The 25,052-nt window shown below is 39.0% G+C and overlaps 2 protein-coding genes across 2 annotated transcripts; both read left to right on the forward strand.

Moving 5' to 3' along the window:
• Positions 1-108: 108 nt before the first annotated feature.
• On the forward strand, positions 109-5,013 carry ubfd1 (ubiquitin family domain containing 1). The gene is made up of 7 exons (XM_083677654.1): positions 109-160; positions 858-1,139; positions 1,518-1,726; positions 2,139-2,204; positions 2,402-2,507; positions 2,596-2,678; positions 2,888-5,013. Exons 1-7 carry the CDS (start codon positions 145-147, stop codon positions 2,996-2,998), a joined length of 873 nt encoding a protein of 290 aa, XP_083533780.1. The 5' UTR covers positions 109-144; the 3' UTR covers positions 2,999-5,013.
• A 3,254-nt stretch (positions 5,014-8,267) lies between these two features.
• Positions 8,268-24,509, forward strand: mslna (mesothelin a). The gene is made up of 55 exons (XM_083677573.1): positions 8,268-8,306; positions 8,608-8,678; positions 8,800-8,825; positions 9,193-9,209; positions 9,485-9,536; positions 9,730-9,864; positions 10,004-10,203; positions 10,311-10,414; positions 10,551-10,663; positions 10,800-11,030; positions 11,120-11,194; positions 11,308-11,570; positions 11,656-11,737; positions 12,141-12,284; positions 12,389-12,591; positions 12,820-12,923; positions 13,009-13,130; positions 13,283-13,450; positions 13,577-13,608; positions 13,703-13,800; positions 13,900-13,928; positions 14,070-14,091; positions 14,183-14,210; positions 14,481-14,565; positions 14,667-14,819; positions 15,039-15,247; positions 15,335-15,429; positions 15,559-15,677; positions 15,815-15,970; positions 16,197-16,405; positions 16,510-16,595; positions 16,838-16,965; positions 17,062-17,187; positions 17,407-17,597; positions 17,723-17,811; positions 18,007-18,140; positions 18,973-19,097; positions 19,353-19,470; positions 19,646-19,858; positions 20,013-20,183; positions 20,369-20,521; positions 20,635-20,684; positions 20,837-20,969; positions 21,130-21,212; positions 21,328-21,457; positions 21,541-21,731; positions 21,866-21,956; positions 22,128-22,251; positions 22,370-22,563; positions 22,667-22,822; positions 22,992-23,128; positions 23,331-23,470; positions 23,616-23,710; positions 23,813-24,050; positions 24,177-24,509. The coding sequence occupies exons 2-55, from the start codon at positions 8,630-8,632 to the stop codon at positions 24,260-24,262; spliced, it is 6,705 nt and encodes a 2,234-aa protein (XP_083533699.1). The 5' UTR covers positions 8,268-8,306; positions 8,608-8,629; the 3' UTR covers positions 24,263-24,509.
• The last annotated feature ends 543 nt before the right edge of the window (positions 24,510-25,052 follow it).

Consider the following 25,052-nt stretch of genomic DNA (forward strand, 5'->3'; position numbering starts at 1 on the left):
TATCGATGTTGGCAAACAACTGCCATGTGACTTCCATTACACAGTAAGCGAAACGCAAACTATGGAAGCCCTGTAAGCACAGTCAACGTCGGACCGTAGGTTTCCCAGCAGCAGCAGGCACACTTCATATTGTACACAATCATCATGGCGACCCAGGATGGTAGGTATTGAGAAAATATACTTTTATGCCATCTCAACTATCTCCGCGGTGCACTTTTACGTTTTTTTCTGTTAACTGACCAATGTATTATTAATTGGCTTTCAAGTGTTTGTACACATTGAACCTGTCATTGTGATTGAAATTATTTTTCCCCTCACAATCGAATGCTCGCCCGTACGTTTGATACTGGCCAGATCGCACTAGCCCTAGCGCTTTCGATTTTGTTACAGAGCCAACAACGTACGGTTACATAAGTTGTCATTTGGTTCTCGAAAGAACCAGAAATATAGTACCAATTGTTGTAATTTAGTGTTCTCTGAGAGCTAATTTGCTAACTCACATATACAGTGAGATTCTACAGACAAATTTACGAGATAGGTAGCTACCGCTATCTAGCTAATTCGCGACGCTACTCGCGAGTTGACGCTAGCTGGTCAGTTTTCTCCATCATCATCATCATCATCATGCACTTATAGGATTCCTAATATCGAATGTCACAATAACCGTCCAGTTAGCTGGCAAGCGGCGTGGTTGCAGAAGGAACTACGCTTTCCAGTTAGCTGCTGGAGGAAGTTATAGGCCTAGCTATAATAATATGTTCGATATCATACATTAGGGTCGGACTAATTGCCAGTTAATTGCTTGACATCTGCTCAATCATAATAAATAACGTTACTAGCAACTCTTGTTTTCTCAGGGAGTGAAGAAGTCATAATGGAAACTGAAGCCAAGCTGAAAGAGCCAGAACCACTGTGTGAAAATGTTGACAAAGTGGATGCTGCGGAGTCTGAATATGCGTCTCGGACAGATGGGGAAAACTCCTCAACTCAGGACCCTACTGTCAGCAATGGAGACGACACTGATGAGGGGAAGGAGATGGTGGATCTAAAGATTATTTGGAACAAGAATAAATATGATCTAAAAATTCCTTTAGATGGCACCGGAGCCAAGCTGAAAGAGAGGATTCATTCACTCACTGGTAAGAGTACAGATAGGCTGTAGGACAAACTTAGAATGCTCCCAAGTAAGTTCTCAACAAAATTACACTTGACTATCATCATGTTCAGAGTCAGACTTCAAAAGTAGTCTCATGACAAGATAAGTCAAATTAATGAAAGGGGGCCAGTGCTTATCTTGTCCATTCATTTGGGGGTGAGGTATATGGGTGAATTTAGCAATCACGGACAATGGTGTGGGACGTTAGACTTGATCTCATCTCATTAGATTTGATATTATGGTAAGAAATGGCTCACAAACTGTTTGTAGATTGTAGACTGACTTGTCCCTTCTTATATGGTGACTTTGACACGTATTAGTCATCAACCAATTTAAATGTCGTTCTTTTACATGTTATTAGGTCTTCCACCTGCTATGCAGAAAGTGATGTACAAGGGATTGCTACCAGAGGACAAGACACTACGTGAAATTAAAGTAACAAATGGTGCAAAAATAATGGTAGTGGGATCCACAATAAATGATGTACTAGCTGTAAATACTCCAAAAGAGGTTATTCAGCAGGAAGTTAAAGCCGAGGAAAACAAAAAGGAACCTTTGTGTCGGCAAAAGGTAAGACTATAACAACATCATTGGTTTGCATATTGATAAATCAATTAGGATGGAATTTGTTTGATGATAGAAGCTTTTCATACTGTGCTTTCAGAAGTAGATTTGCATAGTGGTGTGGCCCGGTCCTCCCGGTCCTTTTCCCCAGGAAAAATGAGTTTAGCCAGCCAGGTTCACCATCAGCACTTAACAAGTCACGGCACAAGACTGTCTGTTTCTAAATCAAGCATCAATTGCTGACACATAGGACACTGCTGTAAATAAAGCACACTTATGAAAGCGCAGTATGGAATGCTGCTATCGGTAATTCATCGAATTGCCTGTGCGAAAAATTACTGTTACACTTTCCAAGGAGTGGTTGGGGGCTATAATCCATTTGATCCAGATGTTTAACCTGCTATGTATTGTATTACAGCAACACAGAAAGGTGTTGGACAAAGGTAAACCGGAGGATATAATGCCATCTGTTAAAGGAACAAAGGTAAGTGTTCTTCATGTTTGATGATAATAATGGCAGGGGGGAGTTATTCACTGTCCCCTATCTAGTCTTGTCCAGAGTTTTATCAAAAAAACACTCCACTGTTGTCATTGTCGGAGGAGCTAGGAGAGTAGGCACTGTGAATGACTCCTTTGTTCTTATACTAATGACCAGCAAGTGATCTCTCATTTGTTTAACAGGAACGCTTACCCACAGTGCCTTTAGCCGGAATGTACAACAAATCCGGTGGAAAAGTTCGGCTCACCTTCAAACTGGAACAAGATCAGCTGTGGATTGGCACTAAGGGTGAGTTAATGCCCTAGTTTTAAAGAAACTTGTAAAGATTTTTTTTTTTATGGTATAGCCCCTTATATTTGTGTATTCTCTCCTACAGAGAGGACAGAGAAGGTGCCAATGGGCTCCATAAAAAATGTGGCGACTGAACCCATTGAAGGCCATGATGACTATTACATGATGGTCAGTTTCATTGCACAAGCTGAAATGATGGTTGAAGTAATGTATTTGTTTTTCAGTTAAAAAAGAGACCCACTCATAGTGTCTTAAAGATGGAAGAAAATAAGGAAAACCTTGAAGGTTTTTAGTTAGGAAGTTAAGAACTAATGTCATGTAGCTAACCTGCCATTATTTATGGTGAAATTCTGTTTCATTGTTTTCTTTTTTCCTAGGCGTTTCAGCTGGGTCCAACAGAAGCCTCTCAGTATTGGGTCTACTGGGTGCCTGTGCAGTTTGTTGATGCAATCAAAGACACAGTCCTTGGGAAGTGGCAGTATTTTTAATGTGCCTCTATTACTGACTATGAAGAACTGGGATCTAGAACAGGAACTTGTGTAAATGGGAACTGGAGACGACGAGGAGACCAGAGGAACTTATTATTGAAGCATATTAGAGAAGCAAACTGAAGGATGCCTATGGACTTATCATATTCTTTTGGGTTTAATGTGCACTAAGCGGCAGCATCATATTTCTTAGCCCATTTCATCAATTTTTTGAGCAAACCCAAGGGAAAATAATGAAACAATTGTACAGAGATTGCTGACGCATTTCTCCCAGTTATTCTTAAAGAAATAAAACTTATTTAAGGAAAATAATGCACTAGGACATTTTTATGTAGTATGTTTGTCCACTCTATGGTCATCTCAAGTGCAATCTTGCCAAAGTTAAATTCAGTTTAATGATCTATAGATACTGGTTTAAATGGATAGTTCAGGATTTTCTATGTTAGACCCAATTTTCCATTTACTTAGTGTTTTTTCTGTCATATTTCCATTGAGCTTTCTTTGGCTGCCTCAGGGGCTAGCATTTAACCACACCAGTGTACATGAATGGGATCACCTGAGCGTTATGCGTATGACAACTTTAAAACATCTCCGCAAGATCTCCACATCATTCGGTTGAAGTAGCTAGTCCATTCTATTCAAAGGCATAATGACACACTGATCTATTTGTGTGAGAGACGTTTTAAAAGCTGTTTTCTGCCTTTGATAGCTTACAGGTGATCACATTCATGTACACTGGTATGGCTAAATGCTAGCCCGAGAGCCAGCCAAAGAAAGCTAAAGAATGGAAATATGACCGGTAAAAGTATCTGGATGAGCCTACAAACACTCCAAGTAAGTTGACAAATGATATGTAACATTAAAAAAAAAACTGAACTACTCCTTTAAGTTTGGTCATAAAAAAGTTTATGTTCAGGGAAAATGTTGAAAAACCTTATCGAATTCATGACAATTTCCTCATTGGAAATAGAGGAATGTGTGACTATCCAGAGAATATACCAGAGATATGAGCAACTTCCTCTGCGTTAGAATATTACTATTTACCATCATTACTTTCAATGATTGATGGAGGCTTTCTTGTTTATAAGTGGAGCTTAGAGTGGTAAGCTAAGGTTGGGGCACATATATGTGCTTAAATTGACTAGAAAATGAAAATGCCTGTTTGTATTAGGGCTGTGACGGTCATGTGATTGTGGGTGATGATCGATCATCATGCAAATAATCGTCATAACCGTTTGAAGTAACGTGGCTAACGTTAAAAAAATAAAAACGTGGTGCAGTCGCTAATATAGCTGAAAAAGGATTCTGAAAATAAATATTCTTATCTGCGCAGTTTTTCACACTGTCTGTTTCTGGGATGATGGGGAACTCAAAAATAATTAATAATATTCAATTATATTATGGTGGGAGCCCATTTAGCAGCCAAATATGACCATCCTCATGTCAGGGTTGCATCACTGCAGGTCTGTTCCACTTTACCAGCTAATTACTGAATAACGAATATAGGCCTACACATTAAATGTTTTTAAACAGAAGATCAATATATGTATTCAACAGAAAGCAAGAACATCTGGTCTAAAATCAATGTATTGAAACGGTTATGACTGTCTTTTTCTTTTCTTTTTTCATGGTCCACATATAACCGTCAAACCGAAGGTCACCTTGTAACTGTCACAGCCCTAGTTTGTTACCATAGACAATTCAGCATGTGATACAACCCCGTTTCAAGTAATCTTGAGGCCTGTTCCACATGCAGAGGGAGTCAGCCCCCAAACGGTTTAAATGTGCTCTGCTGTTCCAACAGGAGAGGGCAACAGCATCACTTTTTCATAGCCATATCAACTGCCATAAGCACACCAAACTGGGTTAAAATGCTCTTGTATGCATTTGACATTTTTATAGCTGCATTTTGGGATTTTATTTTGGTTACACATCAAGGAAGTATCTAAATGCAGTATCAGACAGCAACAATAACCTCAATATTCTAATCCACACACAAAAAATAAACACTGAAAATGCTTACAAAGCCTAAGTTAGTTATGCATTTGCTCAATTCTATTAAATGTCCATAGCAAAATTCATCAAGGGTCTTCAATCTTCACATTAAAGCCATTAAAAAAAGCAAATGTGAATATGTTAGGGCTTGATGTTGTAGTGATACATTGACAGGTATAGTTGTGTCCCCATGGTAAGTCATCCACTGAGCCTACACAGAGCTACAAACTAGATTTAGTATGCTTCTCTGACCTGGTTGATGAAGATAAATTAGAAATGTTTCAGTTCAGTCATATATACATTTGTAATTAGTTCCTCTACAAAGAATTGAAAGTGGTTAACATTGACTGCAATAATGCAAGCTTGTGACTTCCCGCTCAAACAGCACTCTCCTGAAAGAGTCATTTATTGAATCATATGATCTAAATACTGAAACACTACATTAATGTATACAGTTGTTTTCTTCTTTTTTTAAGTGTTTACAATTACACACTGAACCATTAGTTTATTGATAGTCTTTGAATCAGTTATAAAGGGTTATAACCCATTTACTAAAAGTGTGTGATCATCACTTCAGTGCTGGGGGTACCAAAAGGTAGCTTGCTTTAAGCGTCTGTGAACTTTTCAAATAAATGGGTTATACCTGTTATAAATAAACTAATTATTAACTAATTACAAACCACAAAGGATACCTTATGTGTGATTGTTAAGTGACACTGGATGATACGTTGACAGTCTATAAACCACCACAAGCATTAGTGTGTAAGCATTATTTACTTGACAATCTATGTTGCCCATCTAGTGAATCCATCCATTAAGTGTCCCGTTTTACAAGTTCCAAGAGAAACTGGTAAAAGGTAGTTTTGAGTGTTAAACTGTTAAAGGTAGTTTAAAGTGTTAAATCTATTTTTTACAGGCCAAAGAGTACCATCTAATATGTAATGTATTATTAACCTCTTATGTGAGAGATTCCCTGCCAAGTTATATTTCTGTAAGGAGTTATGAGGAAAAATAAACATTTTGAGCATGTCTCTTTTCCTCAGGTAAACCACCACTACCAACATTTTACCACTTACTGTACCCTTATTTACAACAGACCAGTCCTTTCTAAATAAAGATATGTGGTGGAGCAATTGAGTGTACAGGCTCTATTTAACTGGTATATGCTTATAAGTACTGTAGGTTTTATGATGATTATTCTCGGGATAGAAATTGCCAGCAATTCCGATTTTAAAATGAATTGTAACTACGGTTCTACAAAGATAAAAACCTTTGTTCAGATGGATATGAGACGAGGCAGTGCACTTTTTAGTTGTTGTATATCTTAGTCACAAAGGTTTCCACTCCCATAAGAAAGTCTTTTCAGGAATGTCACCTTTGTCCTCAAATAACTTCATCTCATCACCAGGCAACACCCTTGTTTCTTAACTCTCATAGGTGAATAGCATTGCAAAATATGTAGCATGACCATTTTTAAAGTTTCCAGTGATACAGGTCAATAATTACACACAATATGTTTAAAGATAACAACATACTTGTCAGTCCACATTACATGTTTATTTTGTAATGTCTGTAGCATGTAACAAGGTGTTTTAAAGACCTTTAGATATTTTTACAAATCAATAACATTTAGGATAATGTGCCATGGCTCAGTCTGGGTAAGGTATCTGTCCTTACTTGGGAAGGTTTCTTGACATATTAAGCCAAGTTCAGACTAAACTGCACTTTCAATGGAACATCAAGATTGAAAATGTAAGATATCTTCCTGGTCTTTGAGGTTTAATCTGTATCTGGGAAAACGCCCTGTCGTGTTTTCTGTGTTTATCAGAGGGGGGGTAAACCCGCCAGCTGAACAGCTGAGTGATGGGGCTGGAGAAATGTAACCACTCTCAAATTCATAAACGGAGCTATGGATGCAATGAGTGACCATCCATTAGACCCAAATGTTTTGAAGCTATAACAATGTTTTGAAGCTACAGTATATACTGTAATGTTTGTTTATAATTACAAACAATAGAGTAAAATAAGCTTATATTTTGGCTTCTGATGGCGTAAGACAGTTTAACTAAGCTCATGAGGCATTTATAAGTTATATTCTTCATTCTTCGTTATATACAGTGTAATTAATTGAAAAGTCTAACAATGGATGTACCAATCCCAGACTGCACCTTTAAACTAAAAAAGAACAAATGTCTGACCTTTACTGTCACTTAAAGCGTGACAGCCCTGCATTATTCTGGCTCGAGATTGTCTTCCAATGTTATGGACCAAGTAGCATGACCGGTCCTCCCAATCTGCATTTTATTCGCTGGTAGCGTCATGAGTAACTGGCACTGTAACATGAGTTTTAGTGTCACATTCTTGTGTGTCCTTAACAACCACTGTTTGTCCTATCTTATAACGTGTAATTAAGAACACAGTAACCTATAATCACATACTTAACAACCCCCCATACAAGTTTGATCTTGCAATGCATTGTTTTTCATTCACAATAGATTTTTTTTTTGTGTTCTGGTTTATAGCTGTAAATCTTGATCACGGTGGTTTGATTTTGAAATAACTCACTGTTACATCACTTTGGATTGACATTGTGTTGTACCTCCCATCTCATTTTTGAAGGATTTTCAATTGAATACCCTAAACTAACCACCCGAAAACCTTTTTTGCCAGCTTTTTTACTATCTTAAGCCTAAAGGTTAAACACATTATGATTTGATTTGAATTATGATCATAATTAAATAATATATGACCTGTATGACACTCTTATGTCTTAGTATCATCTCTCAGATAATTATGTTGTTACTATTAGCCATTTTCTTTTAATAAAATGACAAATATTCTTCATTATTCTTCACTATATGCACTGTTCAGTGACTTAATGGTGTTCAGTGACTTAACTATGTGAGGTAGTATTATGCCATTAATACTACCTCACATATTAACAATTATGTTGTGGATCTTGCAATACTATCTTTAATGTGACCAGTGTAGCTGTATCATGTAATAGTGATGCTAACTCTAAATGTATGACATTGTGTTTGTGTGCTTGAGCACATCATATTGAGAGCAAACAGATATTATATTGCTGTTATTTTCATGTAGATTTCTTTTTTAATCATTTGCTTAGTATCTATCTACTGTATATTGTTATGGTCTTTGGTAATAATAGCCATATGTGTTTTTCTAATTTGCATTGTACACACCCTACAGTATCCCACACCCTTTTTTGGCAATATGTCCTGGTTCGAGTCTCATATATCACTCACTCCATCTCAATTGCTCAATGGTACCACACATCACAACAGGCAGGCAGGTAAGCCCTTTTAACTCATTTAGTGCTGAGGGTGAATAAAGGTGCCAAAATTGTTGACTTCATTCACCAAAAATGCATAAACTTTAAGGTTGCTTGATTAGAAGGTTGTCAGATGTTGCCAGATAATTTGATCAAATTAATTTCAGATTGTTTTTTAATGAAGAAATAAGAAAAAAGGATTTTTCAGCCTGTTATAGCAAATGAAGAGAGTGATTGCATTGAAGTCCTTCCGTCGAATTACTCAGTGTTTTTTTCAATATCAACTAAACTGTGTTTACATTTATATGTGTTTTATTTCAAGGGATCCTGGTTGAGACAATAAAATGAGACATACGTTTGGTCTCGCCATCACCTTGGCTGTCCTTGGTTCAGGTGGGTGAAATTCTTGAGACAAATGAATGACAAAACCCTAAAAGGGTGGCACTTTATTACACTGTCACAGAGCCAAGATGACTGCATTAATGTTTTCATTGTTATGTTCTGTTTATTTTAGGTTTTGTTTCATTTGTGTCAGGACAGGTATGACACATTATTTTTCTTTACACTAAAAACAGGATTTTCAAGTCCCTCATCAATTGATGTTATTGTGTAATTAACAAATGAAACAGCTCATGTGACCTATGAAGGAAGATATGTTGCCAAGGCTTCTCAATAAAATAAAATAAAATAAAATACTTATGTACCACTTGATCTCTAAGAATGGAATCTAATTTTAGAGAATGTGCTCATTGTTAGGTACTGTACCAGTCAGAGAAATTACAGTCACCCAACACCAGTTTGATTGTGACCTTATTCAATATGAACAGTAATTATGAAAATGCTATGTTGATGTACTTGAAACTATGGTAATGTTGTTATGTCATTTTTTTCTTCTTTTTTCTTCAAGTGCTCAGAGGGAAATGGGTAAGTTACTAAACATTTTCTATTTCTTGTATATATTTGGTACTGTGGTCATGTAGTGTTCTGATTAGAGATTGTCCGTAGCAAAATGTGTGTCTTTATGTCATTCAAGCATTAGCAGTGAACAAATCTTCAAATTAAAGCCAATATAAAAGCAAATGTAAAGATGTTAGGGCTTGACGTTGTAGTGATACATGGACGGGTATAGTTGTGTCCGTGGTAAGTCATCCACTGAGAGATTGTCTTAACTTGCTACTTCTCACTCTGTTCCCACATAGCACCCAGATCAGAAACTCCACTGATGGAATGTGTAACAGCACCTTTGTCCTTGTGAGTGCTCTTTCCTCACTTTTACTACTTTCCAAAATATTGAAACAAAAATTGCAGGAATGTGCAGCAATATGTGCAGCAATATACCCATATACACATGAGCTATTGTAAGATTAACAATATTTTCTGCTTATCATGATATGTTATGGCACACTTATATTCTTTTTTTATACCACAATCACTCTTTTTTTAGTTCTCAAATGCCACACTTACCAGCTTCCAAAGTTGTGCTGGACTGCAGATGATGAACAAGTCTGAGATCAGCATGGAGCATCTCAACAGGCTGAAAGGAGTCATGGACGAGGCCTTTGATTTGTACTCCTTCATGGTACCGTAAAAGAAAAGAGACACTAACAATCTCTGGTGAAACATAAACACACTATTATGAATATGTTATAATGGCATAAAATGGAATTTCAGATGTATTATTAAGTGCTAAAGGGCCTCTCTGTGGTTTCCCTATGTAGCGGTCCAGCAGCCGTCTGAAGCCCAACCTTGACTTGATTCGTGGGCTCAGCTTTAACGCCTCAAGGGAGAGGTTACACGATGTCAACTTCATCAGATTGTGGTCCCGGGTCAAGCTCAGGCCACACCTGGCGTCCGTCTCCCAACAGTTCCTCTCCTGCCTCAGCACCAGCAACTTCACCTGCGAGACCTACCAGGCTCTGTGAGTGTTTCCCATTTTATGCATTCGCACAGTGTATTTCACTTGCCACATAGCAGTATTACAGCCATGGATGATGTTGATTTGAATTGTTGTTTTGAACATTTTAGGGTAAAAGAACTAAATGTCGATATCCAGAAGATTAACCCCGTGCGTCAACAGATGGTCTACATGTTCTTAATTCGCCCATTTCTTGCCAGGACTGATACAGCAGGTACTCATTATTGTTGTGCATTGTTGTCACAGTCTATAGTGTGAGAATGGATACAACGTGTTCTGGGTGTACTTACAATTGATGACTGGTGAAAGTGATAATGCGTGGGAAGTAATTGACTTTTTGTCTTCAAAAGGCTGTGTGAACAGTGGGAACAGCAGTGAGGAGTGGCTGGTGCAGAACTTTCTATCCTTTTCAACCCTCGCTCCCCTTAGAGACTTGACTGCGCTGAACGTGAATTTCCGTGGGGTAAGTGTATTTCTCACAGGGGGTTATGTTGGCTCTTAGAACAGGATCTGTAATGTCAAGAAGATACAGGTTATGGTTAAAATCATATAGGATGAATAGATACAGGAAGTTCATGAAGAACAATGTCCTCCCACAGCCGGCGGTCATGGAACTCCTCACCCCTGAGCAGAAGGCTGAGCTGATTCTGGACCTTGAATCTGGAGGCCTGGACAATGGCACCATCAACCGTGTGTTTGAGAGCCTGCTTAGACCTCTGCTGAAGAATGAGCACCTGAACCAGTCAATGCTCAATGGAACCAAAGCACCAAATACTACCATGTCCAACATGACCGCAGAGAATGCCACATTACCACGTAGACTCAATGAGGTGGGTTCATGACATGTCTATTGTTTTCATATCAAACATATCAAACGTTGACTATGAGATAACCCATACTTTCATCTCCATGATCGCAGAATTTCCGAGGCTTTGTGTCATTCCTAATACCACTGGGGAGATTTGTGAAGGCTTTTGTCTCCACCATTCAGCAGGTACATGTATTGTCCTTCTTGAATCTAGCCAGGGTAACCCGATACTTTCTTTCCATTATGTGAAATGCTTTTGAGTTTGAAGTCTGAAAACGTCCTTCTCTCTCTCACCTCAGAGTAACGTGAGCTCTATGAGTAGCCAGACTCTGGCCCAGGCTATAGTGAACTGGACCCTGACAGAGCTGGCTGGACACTTTTCCTACAACTTCACCCTGAGAAATGAGACCATGCTGGGACAGACTTCATCTCTCAACACCTTCAACATCTCCAGCATGGATGACTGGTTCCGGAATGTAGTCATCCCCGCCATCAAACGTTTTCTGCCAAACAACCAGACCGAGATTCCTCAGGACCTCACTGCTGCCTTCCACCATGTCTTGTGAGTTATCTTTTGTGTTATTGGCCCAATACCAGAAATGGACTAGCATAGAATACTAAAACCTTAGGCCTCTGTCATTTTGCAGCTCACTGAAGTCTGACATGGGTTCAAAATCCTTGGATTCCATGGATATCTGTTACGCCAGCAACAACAATAGGTCATGCTCGGTGAGTTTGCTTATCTGTGCCTACTGTAAATTCACCTAATTTAACCCCTGTCCTCAGTACTCATATGCTTCTATCTTACTTTTCAAATAATGCCTTGTGATATAAGCATTGTTCAAGCAATCCTGTCTGGTCTGTTAAGAAAATATTCCACAGACACTTTATTTCAACAGTACTGTCAGAAGAGACTCCCTGCACAATCAGGATCACCGTCATCCAATGACATCACATTCCACTCCTTGATAAGAGATATATTTTTTCCCTCACTGCTGTGAATGTCTTTTTTTTTTTTTTATAACTTTACACTTAAGCGGTCAGGATGTCACATTATGTCTGTAATATTCCCAATCAAATAAATTTCAATCTAAATCAATTTATGCCATGCTTGTGTCTCCCATTGTCATAGGTGTCCCATTCAACAGAAAACCTGGCTGTAGTCCTTAAATGTGTGGCCCATTCCAATCTGAGCTTGACTGCTGGCAACCTGAAATTATTGGTCACAGAGCTTTGCAGGACACTAGATAACTCAACAGAAGTACGTCCAATGATGGTATGAAACATGATCTTTTTCAATGAGTATAACATTTGAGCATTTGTCATAAATGTCACTGTACTACAGTATGTGATTCATATTTTGAAATTCTTCCATTTCAGAATGGCACCTCGGGTCAGTCCAACAGCACAAACTTGTTTGGGAAGCTTCCAGCCAAAAGTTTAAGTGTTGAGAATCTTGATGATGTGGATTTCATCCGGTTTTGGTTCCTGATCAAACTGAGGCCCCTCCTGCCCTCAGTGTCAGAGGAGTACCTGTCTTGTCTCAGCACTCAAGGCTTCAGCTGTCTTGCCTACCAAGCCCTGTATGTACACTGCTGAACCACAAAGCTGCTAAATACACATTTGTCAGTACAAACACATATTCATCATGACTTCATTTATATAGCCATCTTATGTAGATGCATATTGCATTTGTTCAGAATTAATTCACTATCAACAGAACAATGTTTATTATAGATAAATTAATTGTTGTTAAAATTAATAATTTTTATTACTCATTGTTTCTTCCCTGGTTTTTGCTTCATTTACAGTGTCAGGGGTCTGAGTGATCACATCTCATCAATGAATGAAATGAGACAGAGACTGGTGTACACACGCTTTATTCACCCCTTCCTCTCCCAATGCAGACATTCAGGTATTACTTTCTTGATCTAATGGACATTTTAATAAAACACCCCAAAATTAGATAATGACATATATTTCATGTTTTTTTTTTTCAGATATGATGAACTGTACCTCACAAACAAACAGAAGTGTTGATTCAGTTAAGAGGAATTTGGGGAGATTTTCTGTCTTTGCCCCTCTCCAGCACTTATTTGACTTGCAAAGGAATTTTTCTGCTGTAAGCATAAATCTGGCATTTTGTCAACTCTGTCCATAACTGGGTAGTTTTAATGGAGTGCACTTTTCAGGGATTAAGCTCATGTTTCTTTTAGTTTCTGGTTGCACAAAGGCGTGATAAATGGATGGAACCTCTCTCTGTCTCTCCCTCAGCTGGAGGCTCTACCAGCGCTCTCTCCTCAACAGATAGCAGACCTGGTGGCGAAGCCCCACACTTCACCTCCACAGAGAGATCACATCATCAACACAGTCTTTGACCACCTGCAGAACAAAACCAGATTCATGGACTTCCTCCAGTACCTACAGATGAGGGCCAGAGGGGTAGCTACATCATGAATACTCTATGTTTACTTCAATATTTGTCACATGTTGGTCTGCTTGTGTTCCTATTCCATAACCAATGCGACTGCCATAATGAAAACAATTTTTGTTTTCCGCATTTCTCAGGCAAACCTCAGTTGTGAGTCATACAGCATCATGTAAGTGTTCTCACAGAAGTTTCCTCCATGATTTTCTTTGCCAGTGCATGCATCAATAAACACCATTATCTTCTCTTCATTTTGGTTCCATCAGATTCAATAGACTGGACAGTGCCATTCCATCTGCCTTCCCTGGACTGGCTGGATTCATCAGAACCAACAAGGACTCCCTGATGAGGACTGCTCCTGATGGTGATTTAGCATCTTGCATTTGGGTAGGATTATGTAAGATATGAATGAATGCATTAAGTCTTAATATCTCATGCCTTTGTGGTTTTGTCTTGTCTTTAGGCTGCAACAGAGTTCCCTTCATGATTGGGGTGAGAAAATGATATACTATTAAACTGTCATAGTACACTTTATCACCATTTCAGTACAACATTTCCTATTTTTCAACAATAAATGCTATGGTCAGAATACAGAATTTGTGTGATTTACATGATGCCCATTCTTTCCCCAAGTGCTCTGTGACCCCAGTTAACAGTGAGTAAAACATGTTTAACACCTTATTAGATTGTGTGCAATTACCTGGTCATAACTGAACATAACTTTATTATTATGTATCTTTTTGCAGAGAGCCAAATCTGTGCTGGGGTGAATACGTGAGTGCTACCCATTAGTCTCTCCATAGCTAGACAATCTCACACACAATACAATTACAATACACAGTACATTTGTTTATTTATCGGCATTACATGACCGAATTAACATTTTAGTAACAGTCTGTGATATGGCAGGCTGTGATATGGCAGGCAGGGATATGGCAGGCAGGGATATGGCAGGCAGGGATATGGCAGTCTGTGATATGGCAGGCAGGGATATGCTTTCATCTGTTATGCGTGAGTTGTTTCTGATTACTTTTTTTCTCACAGCACTGAACTGCAACAATACTTGGAGAGGAATACGACGCAAATTCTGCACAATTTCACCATCCGACATTATGCTTGTCTACCTCAGGTTTGACACTGAATTGTGCATAATTATGTTCCATGAACTACAAGGTCTATACCTCCAAAAGCTATGTTTTGTTATATGTGTACTTATCCTTGTGTCTTCAGAGTACTCAGTTAAGTCCAGCACAACTTTCTGAGCTTCTACGATGCAAACTGTCAGGCAACATGACCTACACCAAAGAAATGTGGAAGTTGTTCTTCACCAGATTTTCGACAAATCTTGATCAGGCTCTTCATGTGTTCTCAGCGGTTCTCATGGTGAAAACATTATTTTTCCCCCTTTATCTATAGTGTTCTATGATAGCCAGTCTAACTGTATTTTTCCTTTTGATAGATTAATAATAGTGTTCAGATGATGGTGTTGGCCATACCCATGCTGCATTTTCTGGAAGGGGGAGGGTACTGTATTTGTAGGATATTGAAGGGAGAAGTCCTTCTTTCAAGAGAAATTAATCTGAGATGTCTTTATTTTCACAGCCTAAAGGGCCATCTCAAATAAAACCTCTTGTGCTGGACATACTTGGGGAGGTCATAATAGACCAGTTTAGTCCCCAAGACCTGAGAAACACAACCCTCATCCACATGTGGTTCCAGAGGAATCTCCAACCCTTCTTACCCCATGCATCTCGAGAGTTTCTGTCCTGCCTCAGCACCAAGAACTTCAGCTGTGGGACCTACCAGATTGTGTATGTGAAAATATCCATTTGACTTATTGACTATGTACCCTCATCATACATATATATGACTTACATGTGGTTTCTTTGTTCTTGCAGAGTGGCAGCCCTGGGTCACCAATCAGCTATGGCCAGACAGCCAATGGTCTACTCTGACTTCATTGAGGCCTTCTTAAGTCGCAATGACACTGAAGGTACTGTATATTGTAACATTTATGTTGATGATTTCATTTAGCAAAGCATGCTATGTTACAAGGGAATAGTAATAAGATAGTATACAGGATTTAATTTCTACTAACACCATTTTTATTTATTTTTTTAAGACCCCAGCTGTGTCAACAATTCCACCAACAGCACTGACTGGCTCCTGAGATACCTTGGGCCATTCATTGGTGTTGCACCCCTGGGAGAACTCAAAAGGCTGTATAGAAACTTCTCTGCGGTGCGTTCATCATTTTGACCGTTGTAATCATTGATCAATGAAGTGTCATTGTGTCCCAGTACATAGGTCAAAACATTTTCAACTTGAACTTGATTTATAACAGTGGTCTGAATCTGTTTTCATATTTCAATGGGCAGGTGGATGTCCTGCCTTTGTTGGGTACAAAGCAGCTGGCAGAGTTTGCGAGAACCCCAGGTCAGCTGAGAGACCCTAGAGATGTCAGTAACATACTGCGCCATGTGCCTCCCAGAGATCTTGGAGAGTTCTTTGACACATTCTCTCCAGCTGTTGAGGTATGAAATGTCCATTGTAGATCCACAGTTACCTTTCCATTACACAACATATAAAGACATACAATACATACAACAAAAGCAGTCACATGGTAAATATTCTGTTGTCAATAGTTTACATACAATAGTACCAAGAGTGGTTTAACATAGCCTAAGAGAAAGTCAAAATATTGCATGTCCTCATGTGCTTCTCTCTCTCTCTCTCTCTCTCTCTCTCTCTCTCTCTCAGGAACTACACCTGCTGTTGGATGTCCGCTCGGCCCTGCTCCAGCAGGTCTTTGACAGAGCTAATCTATCAGAACCCTCCAGAAATGACACAGAGGTGCTGGTGTGGTTGGGTCAGAGACTCAAGCCTCTCTTACTCAACCTGACAAAGGAACATGTGGCACCTTTATTCAACATTGTCAGACACAGAGACTGTGAAACCAGCCAAGAAGCGTAAGATTAACACCGTGTTCTTGCAATGCACGTTTGCCTTCATGTATACAACCCTCTAGTTATAGACAATTCATTGCTCTCTCTGTTTTTTCTGTTATCCCTAGGGTGGAGCTGTTGAACTCTGTCCAGTCAACTCTGTCCAATGGCACACAGATGGCAGTCCAACATCAAATCCTAATGTCTCTCAGAGGTGTTAACCTTGTAATCTCTTAAATTAACTGGGAGTATTGACTCATCATGCTATAAATTGACCTATAGTACCACATAGAACTTCTCATACTCACTCTCATGAATCTTCTCTATTGTTCTCCTCAAATCCATAATATGATCATATACAATAATAGCAATTATAATACAACATAGTCTGAGTACTGCAGTTGTGTGAGCTGACCAATAGGGATGAGATTATTTACAGTAACTCTTTATTCCCAGGATCAACTCCACTTCGTTGCTATAAGGACGACAGCTTCTTCTTGTTCCTGAAAAAATCATTCCTCGACTTTCCATTTCCAAGAGTGACCGCCTTCCTCTCCCTGATTCCACCACGGCGAGAGTCTGAGGTACAGTAGATGGAACATGCTTCAGCAACACTTCAACATCACCTTCCAACTTCTGGAAAGGGTGTTTTCACCCTGTTTATGTGTTATGTGTTACAGCTGCTCAACACCATGCGTCCCTCAGAACTTGGCACCTTCCTCAGACAACCAGAGGTGGTGGACAACAACACTGATCTCTGCACAATCCTCCGTAGCTACAACAGGACCCCTGAGTTCTTGGAAAGTGTAAGGAGACACACATGATTGTTGTAACCATTGCAAATCTCACAGTTTCAAGCACCATCTCTGTCTCCAATCTCAAACTATGGTTGTAACCCGATTATCCCCTCTAACTGGATAGCTGAAGAAAAAACTCCCTTTTTCATATGATGTGTTTTGCTTTCTCAATCCCATAAATATGTATAAATAACCTTGTATTTGGTCTTTATCACTGTTCATCTGTAGGAGGAGATTCCGGATCAGGTGAGACGTCCAGTCCTACCCTGTGTCTGGCCTCTAGCCCTAAGCAGTGACGACGAGGATGAGGTGGACTGTTGGTTCGACAACAGGCTGAAGAAGTACCTGAAGTATCTCAACAGAGACCTTCTTAACTCCTCTGACACACTCAAGGCCTCCTGCTTACCCTTCAGGAAACTGTAAGCCATATGTGGAAATTAATGTAACTTCTAAATGCTAATACCTATAAAGACACAAATTTATGCATGATTCAATTTCAATGTTGAGTTTGATTTGTTTTTTTTATTTTACATTTTTTAAACAGTGTCTCCATTCTGGGAAACAACATTACCAACAGCTCTGACTTCTCTCAAGACGATGCATACAGCACCATAAAAACCTACCTAAAAACAAGTGACTGATCATGCCATTATATTTTTACTGACTATTGCACTTGCTATGAGAATATTCATTCATGCAGTGACTAAGGGGATCATTGGGGTTAATGTTGAATAGACTATATGTAAGATATGTACTGTACTAGACACCAGTGAAACATACTACAAATTACTCTAAGTTATAACATTATTGTTGATTTGTCATTTGTAGATTCGACACCAAAGTGTTACAGTGCTACTGATCCAAAACTCAACTCCACAAACTGGTTTGTCAACTACATCGGTGGTGGGTTCATCAACTTTGTGACCTTGGATGACCTTGATACATTTGGCTCAGAGTCAACGGTAAGTTAATGCGCCTGTCTCTGTAATGCTGCAATCATGTAAAAAGGACATAGTTTTTGGTGACGTTGATGGTGATCGTTTTTGAGCTGCACTGCAAGTATTAGCTTAGGACTCTGACATAAGCATATTAATGAGTTCCCTAATTTATAATATACATTAAATATTATATATTAAAGGAACCATATGCAGGATTGCTTTTGACTGCAATGGAAATTGCAATGACAACTCAGAATAGTGCCTCCTCCTCTCTCCCTCCCCTTGCTTAATGCAAACTACTTCTAACTGAAACAATGAATCTATAATTTTCACGTTTTTATCGTATGAAACTAGCATAGGAGTGAAAGTGGTTGAAAGTGCAGCCGTTATTTAGTTTGGAAATGTTCATGGAAACATGAAGTTTCAAACAAATCGCCTCATTCCCCAAACAAAACTCAAGGCTGTAATGTCAAACTGGACGTTTACTAGGAAAAATCATCAGAATACATGTTACAAACTTATTTCCACATGAAGGCTTCTGTTGCTTAGATTGGCTCCCAACACTGAGAAATGCTTGGGGGCAGTAGTTAGCCAATAAGCCACACACATGCAAGTAGAAAGTTACACACACACAGCAAGCGATAGACATCCAGAAACATCCAGAACGTTTTGGAAAAGCAAATTCAGGTAGAAGGGCAGGGTCTTGGCAGGTGCACACACCGTCACAGACTGCCAATGCATCATAAGTAATGATTCAGCATGTTTATTTAGTGACATTTTCAAGGGGGAAAAGCTACATATAGCACCTTTAATATGACAATACATAACCCCATTTTCTTGTCTTTTTTTATTCCAGCTGCAATTGTTTGCTGTTAACCCTGTGAACATCAGGCTGTTCAATTTCAATGGTGTTTCTCAGGATTTGACTGACCGCTATACTGAGCTTATCTTCCAGCAGAACCCTAACTACAGCCCATTACAGTGAGTTTTGAGCAATGGCCAGCACAACAACATTGACCTACTAGTAACCTTTCTCACTTGCATTAAAGTTGTGGTCATGATAACAGTTCCAATTATCTAGCTGGTGAATACTGTACAGGTGCACACTAACCATATCTGTAAGGATGTTTTTTCTATAACCTAGATCTGAATTGAATCTGAATAACAAAAATGGGTAAAATAATGCATTAAGTATTCAATGCAAGTTCAATGCACTGTTTCTGTTCCTGTTTTCAGGCTTCCGCCTAAGTTCCAATGTGGTGTCCCAGGCTCAGTGTTTACTCAGCTGAACCAAAGTCAGAGTGAGACCGTTCTGACTAACCTTAACCAGTCTTGTACTAATGTGGACACAGAGGTGATCAACATGAGGAGAAATAGTGTCTCAATTTCATATTTTTGGTCTAAAATTCAACATGCTTGAGAGCAATAGCAGTTTGATTGCCGCAATGATTTGTGTGACCTTTTGACCTTTTGATGCACTGGAAGCTTATCATCACCTGTATAATTTTATAATCTGAATAATCTTTCAGGTATCCTCTGCCTTGGCATCAAACATCCAAACTATCAGTGCTGGAGCGATCACTGCCCTGGGGCAGGAGAGCACAGGTTTGACCCCAGCCCAGATCACTGCAGCTCCACCGTCTGTGATAGTGGGCTCTCTGCAGACACTTGGCAGCGCATCAGGATGGAACCTTGGACAGTCCTTGACCATCATACAAGTCCTCTTCGCCGGAAACTTCCAGGTGACTTATTACCTACTGGCGAGCTTAGCAAGCTATATACTTGCTACTGTATATAGCTTGCACATTTTACTCATGCCACCATGTCTACCTCTATAGTAGAGGACTTACATACTGTTTATTCATAATAAGTCAACCAAATGTTCCCTTTCCACAGATAAACTCGGCCAGCAGTTTGTTACAGATAGGCTCTTTAGTTGGAGGACTTCCTACACAGACAATCACCTCAATACCTTCTGCACAGATTCTAAGAACATCTTCCAACCCAACATTTGTTACTAACATGTTGAATGCTCCACAAATTGTGCAGCAGACCTACGTTAAGAAGGTATGTACTGAACTCACTAGAGCAGATGATACCGTTTTTCTTCGCTAAACTATGAGCTACTCATATTTTGCTCTCCATTCAAAATCTCTCTTTTAGTGAGGAGAAGCCTATTTGGTAAGTTAAGTTGATAGCTTTTGAAAGGTTTTCATATTATTATATTCATATTATACATATTTTCTACTCAGATTATTACAGTCAATGCTGCACCACAGCAACTGCTTGTCAACGTCCCAGATGATATGGCATCCCAAATTCCCAGAAATCTACTCAACTTCCCAGCATCTGGAAATCAAACACTCCTCCTGCAAATCAACAAAAAAAAATGGAAACCTCAGCAGGTACTACCTTTTTTTAAACAAAAATGTTTTGTTCTTCAAAAAGGACCTTCAATAAGTATAGTGAATCTACTCTATAACATACTTGAGCTTGTTTTTCCATGTTTCATTTACAGGCTGCTCTGTTCTTTGACACAGTAGCAACTGGAATTACCAACTCTGATGAGTAAGTGTAAATTGAATACAGAATATTATTGAACATAAATCATTCCAATGAATAATTTCTGATGGAAAAGAAAAAGTGGTGTGATTAGGTCTTATGTTTTAACCTCTAACTCAATGTAACCCATCAGCGTGCCTTATTGATTTTTATTGTAGCCTTTCCCCGGAGGTGCTTCAGGGATTCACTTGCACCCGAGTGCAGACTTTCACCAAAACAAAAATCAAAGGTCTGATCAGAGCTTGCAGGCGAAGAAGGGGTCAAAAGAAGGTGGTTCTCCAGGAGACTCAGGTCAGTATTGTTTGCAATAAAATAAAAATCCATCTCAGCCAAAAGGCCATACTCAATCTAAACTGGTGAAGTAAACAAAACATAATTTCAATGTGAAAACTTATTTGACTGATTACGCAGTTGTGTTTATTTTGAAATTTATTTTGATTGAATTTGACAGCTAACCTGCATGTACAACAACATCAAGGATAATAACCCACAAGATTTTGCCAACTACCCATCAGATATGTTACTATATTACAAGTAAGTTGCAATGTATTTGTCATTGTATTTTTTTCCAAGGCATAGGCCTAATGAAGTGAAGAAAATGTCCCAAAAGACTACAAAGACAACATGATTTATTTGTTTTTCTCTACAGCTATGCCAAAGTACAACAAGCCAACTGCAATACATACTTCACTGAAGCTGGAAGAGCAGACTTCAATGTCCTGTCCCGCACTCTGGACGGGAAAAAGGTGTCACTACTGAACAATGCCAGAAGCTGCCTGGTAAGTTATGAATTTGAAAATGAAAAGCTATTTGATACTGTCCCCAAAAATGAATGCATATGAACATATAAAATGTATTGTAGGGCATCACTGGCACTCAGATAAGTCGAGAGAATGTGGAGGTGCTGGGCAACATGTGCTGTACGCTGGATCAGAACTACATTCAGAACTCAGATTCATCCATCCTGGAGAAACTGAAGAACTGCAATGACTTCTCAGATCAACAGATTTTAGCAATGGAGAATGTTCTCATCAATGGCAACACCAAGTATGGGTAGGTACAGCTTTTAGGAGAGGTCTGTGTGTAATTGTGTTCATATGCATGAATAGCATTTATTTCTTTGGAAAAGTTATCTGATTGATTATGTTAGATTTTGTCTCACTCTTTCTTCATTGTTTTCTTTTCAGACCTCCCTCCAGGTGGAAAGAGAACACTCTTCTGGGTCTTGATATTCTTCCATTGTACTTAAGAGAGAACTTCTGGAAGCGATTCAGCATGGTATACAAGACAATTGTGCATCACTTTAACTGATCACTGTGTTTGCTCTGTTGACTCTTCATTGATTTCACAGCATTCCAGATGCTCATCTATCTTGATGTATTACACTCCAACTTTCCTGATATGCCTTTAATTTTTTTCTCTTTATTTGGTCTCTTTTGATTGAAACAGCGGAATAAACGCAAGTTCCTAAAGAAGTTCATGAGAAGACTGCGAAGAAAAAAAACTCTGAAAAAAAAACTTAAGAAGTTGTTCAAGGCAGTATCCAAGCGTTTCAGATCTACACGAGCAGCAAGTAGGTTTAAATCATTTCAGGTTAGATAACCTGATGCTGTGCTGTGGTGGCTGTCCTCCTAGAAATCATTACAGTCAACTTAACTTACAAAATTCCTTTTCACTGCATGTCTTTTCAGTAAATGGGTGCCCAGAAACACTTGGTAACATCACTCAAGTAACTATAGGCGATGATGCTTTCCCCTTTGGATATGAAGCCACAACATTTAACCAATGTCTGAGCACCCAAGTAGTAAAGGACAACCTGGCCAGCCTGACTGAGAAGGTTGATGATGATGATTTCCAACTTGTCATTTTGGAGAAATTACACCAGGTACTATCAGGACTTTACTGGAATTAGACTGATAGATATACAGTATATCATCATAGTAGTAGTCATTGAGTAATTCCTCCCTTTGTGTGATCTTGTCTTTCAGGCATGCCCTGCAGGTCTATCAGATCAGCAGGTGCAGGTGCTTAAATCTGTCTCTCGCATGGCCTCTCTGGAGCAAATTAACAAATGGAACATCACTAGATTGGACACTCTAGCAGCACTGATGGACTCCTCTGATGGAGGATGGGACTCAGCGAAAGTAGGGACATGAGATGGTTAATGTATTTAAATGGTGTGATGAAGAAGATATGTAAATGACAGTTTGCCTCACAGATATCTAGTAAGGTACATGCTAGATTTGAGGGTGCTGGAGCATGGAGATTAGAGAGTGCTTTTGGATTTAAGTGATTTTTTTATGTACCTTTTAGAGCAGCGTTATTCTCACCAAGTTCTTGAGTGAACCTGGGAATACCCTTGGAGCCTCAGAGCTGAATTCAGTAGGAGGACCTAACCTGTGTTCACTGGAGGCCAATGTGTTGAAAAGCATCAGCAATGACAGTCTCAGGTAACAATCACCTCTCTGCAGATCTAACCCTAACCCTAAAAAGCCATTTATCTTTTTTTGACCTTAACAGAAGTTCCAGGCCTAAACTCCCTTTTAATGATGATAAAGTATCTATATTCAATATGCTTGTATCTATGCTCAAAGTCATGGTGTGTGTGCGTGCGTGCGTGCGTGTGTGCGTGCGTGTGTCTTCACACAACAGAGATGCAGAGTCTTTGGATGTCACCAAATGTTCCTCTGAGAAAAAGAAGGCACTCTTTGCTGTGGCCAAACGTGCCTTCCCTATTTTCGTCAGAAATGAAGGTGGATTGAGATCCTACCAGCTCATTGAACCGTACATGGGTAAGGTCCCCTTTTCTTTGTACACCAAACATACCATCAAGCTATCAATCCTAGGTTCCAATACTTTTTCACAGGTCACTATTGTAACATGGGGGCCTGTACCATCTCAGTCGCCATTCTCACCATGCTCATTACTCCTTTTTAGGAGGTGCTGGAATAGATTATGTAAGAGGCCTGTCTTCATCCAATGTTAGCATGAATATTGCCACTTTCACTGGTTTGGCTGAAAGTGTCCTCCTGGTAAGTGCTCATAACTGCTATCTTATCGTTTAATCAGTGACATGAGAATGCAGTGACTTGAACTAATTTAGTAATTTTCTATCTTTATTCGCCTCTTAATAGAATCTTACAGTGAAAGAGGTTCAAGGACTCCTTGGCTTAAACTTACCCGATCTGAAAACCTATGAGAACCACACTGTTGTGCAGAATTGGATCTCAAGGCAGTTACAGTCTGAACTTAACACTCTGGGTATCAATCTGAGTGGAGGAAAGGTACAAGCTACAGTGAGTCCAAACGCGGGAAGCAATTCTACCAGCAGCACCAGTTCTGTAACTGCTGCAGCTACCACAGCAGCTTCTGGTAAGGTGTCAAACTAGAAGGCATATCATTTTTATACTTGACTTTAAATGAATAGTTGAGAAAATACAGTAAACACAGTGAATGTTTTTCTAACCTTGCCATTCTTTTCATCTCTCCTTACCTTAGGTCAGTGCAGAGGCACATATCCAGCGCCTTTCCTTTCCCTGTTAATTGCCCTGATCATTGTTGCAATGCAAATGTGGAGATTCTAACATTCCCATACAAAATTACAATTTAGATAGACAAATGAGCTACGCAATATGCAAAGATTTTGTCATAAAATATGATTTAAGCTTAAATTGTTCTTTCTATTGATTAATCATAATTATTACCATAGGGTATTTATCAACTATTTAATCTTATGATTTTATGAGGACATTATGTCAGCATTGTATCAGCCACATGAGCTATCTAATCATGCAATGATTTTGTTGTCATAAAAGATTTAATCAGCTCCAATTGTCCTTTATTGGTTCTTAATGTACTGTTGTGACCATGGCCATGTATCAACTACTTCTACTTTTCTAAATTGAGATTTTGGTTTATTTAATTGTGTACCTTGTAGATGGAAAATACATTAAATGAATATAAGGGTGATCAATGATTGATTGTAGCCGAGCTTTTATTTAGAAAATCCGTAGTATGTATATGGGTCACACAATGGCTATATTCTAAAATGCGTTCTTGCGCTCTATCTAGAGCGTATAACAAGTACGGATATGCGCAGTCATGTGACCGTTAAATGTCAACATTTTACATTTTCATTTTAGACATTTGGCAGACGCCTTTATCCAAAGCGACTTACGACAAGTACATTTGTCTAAAGTAAGTGAATCATCTATACATCAGTGATCATAAGAAAAACAATTCTATGCCAGGACCAGCGGCTATAAACCAATATACACTCACCGAACACTTTATTAGGAACACTATACTAATACAAGGTAGGGCCCTTTGCTCTCAATTATTCGTGGCATTGATTCCACAAGATGGCATGATTGC

The sequence above is a fragment of the Argentina silus genome, assembly GCF_951799395.1.
Source record: "Argentina silus genome assembly, chromosome: 9".
In the NCBI taxonomy this organism is placed as follows: domain Eukaryota; kingdom Metazoa; phylum Chordata; class Actinopteri; order Argentiniformes; family Argentinidae; genus Argentina; species Argentina silus.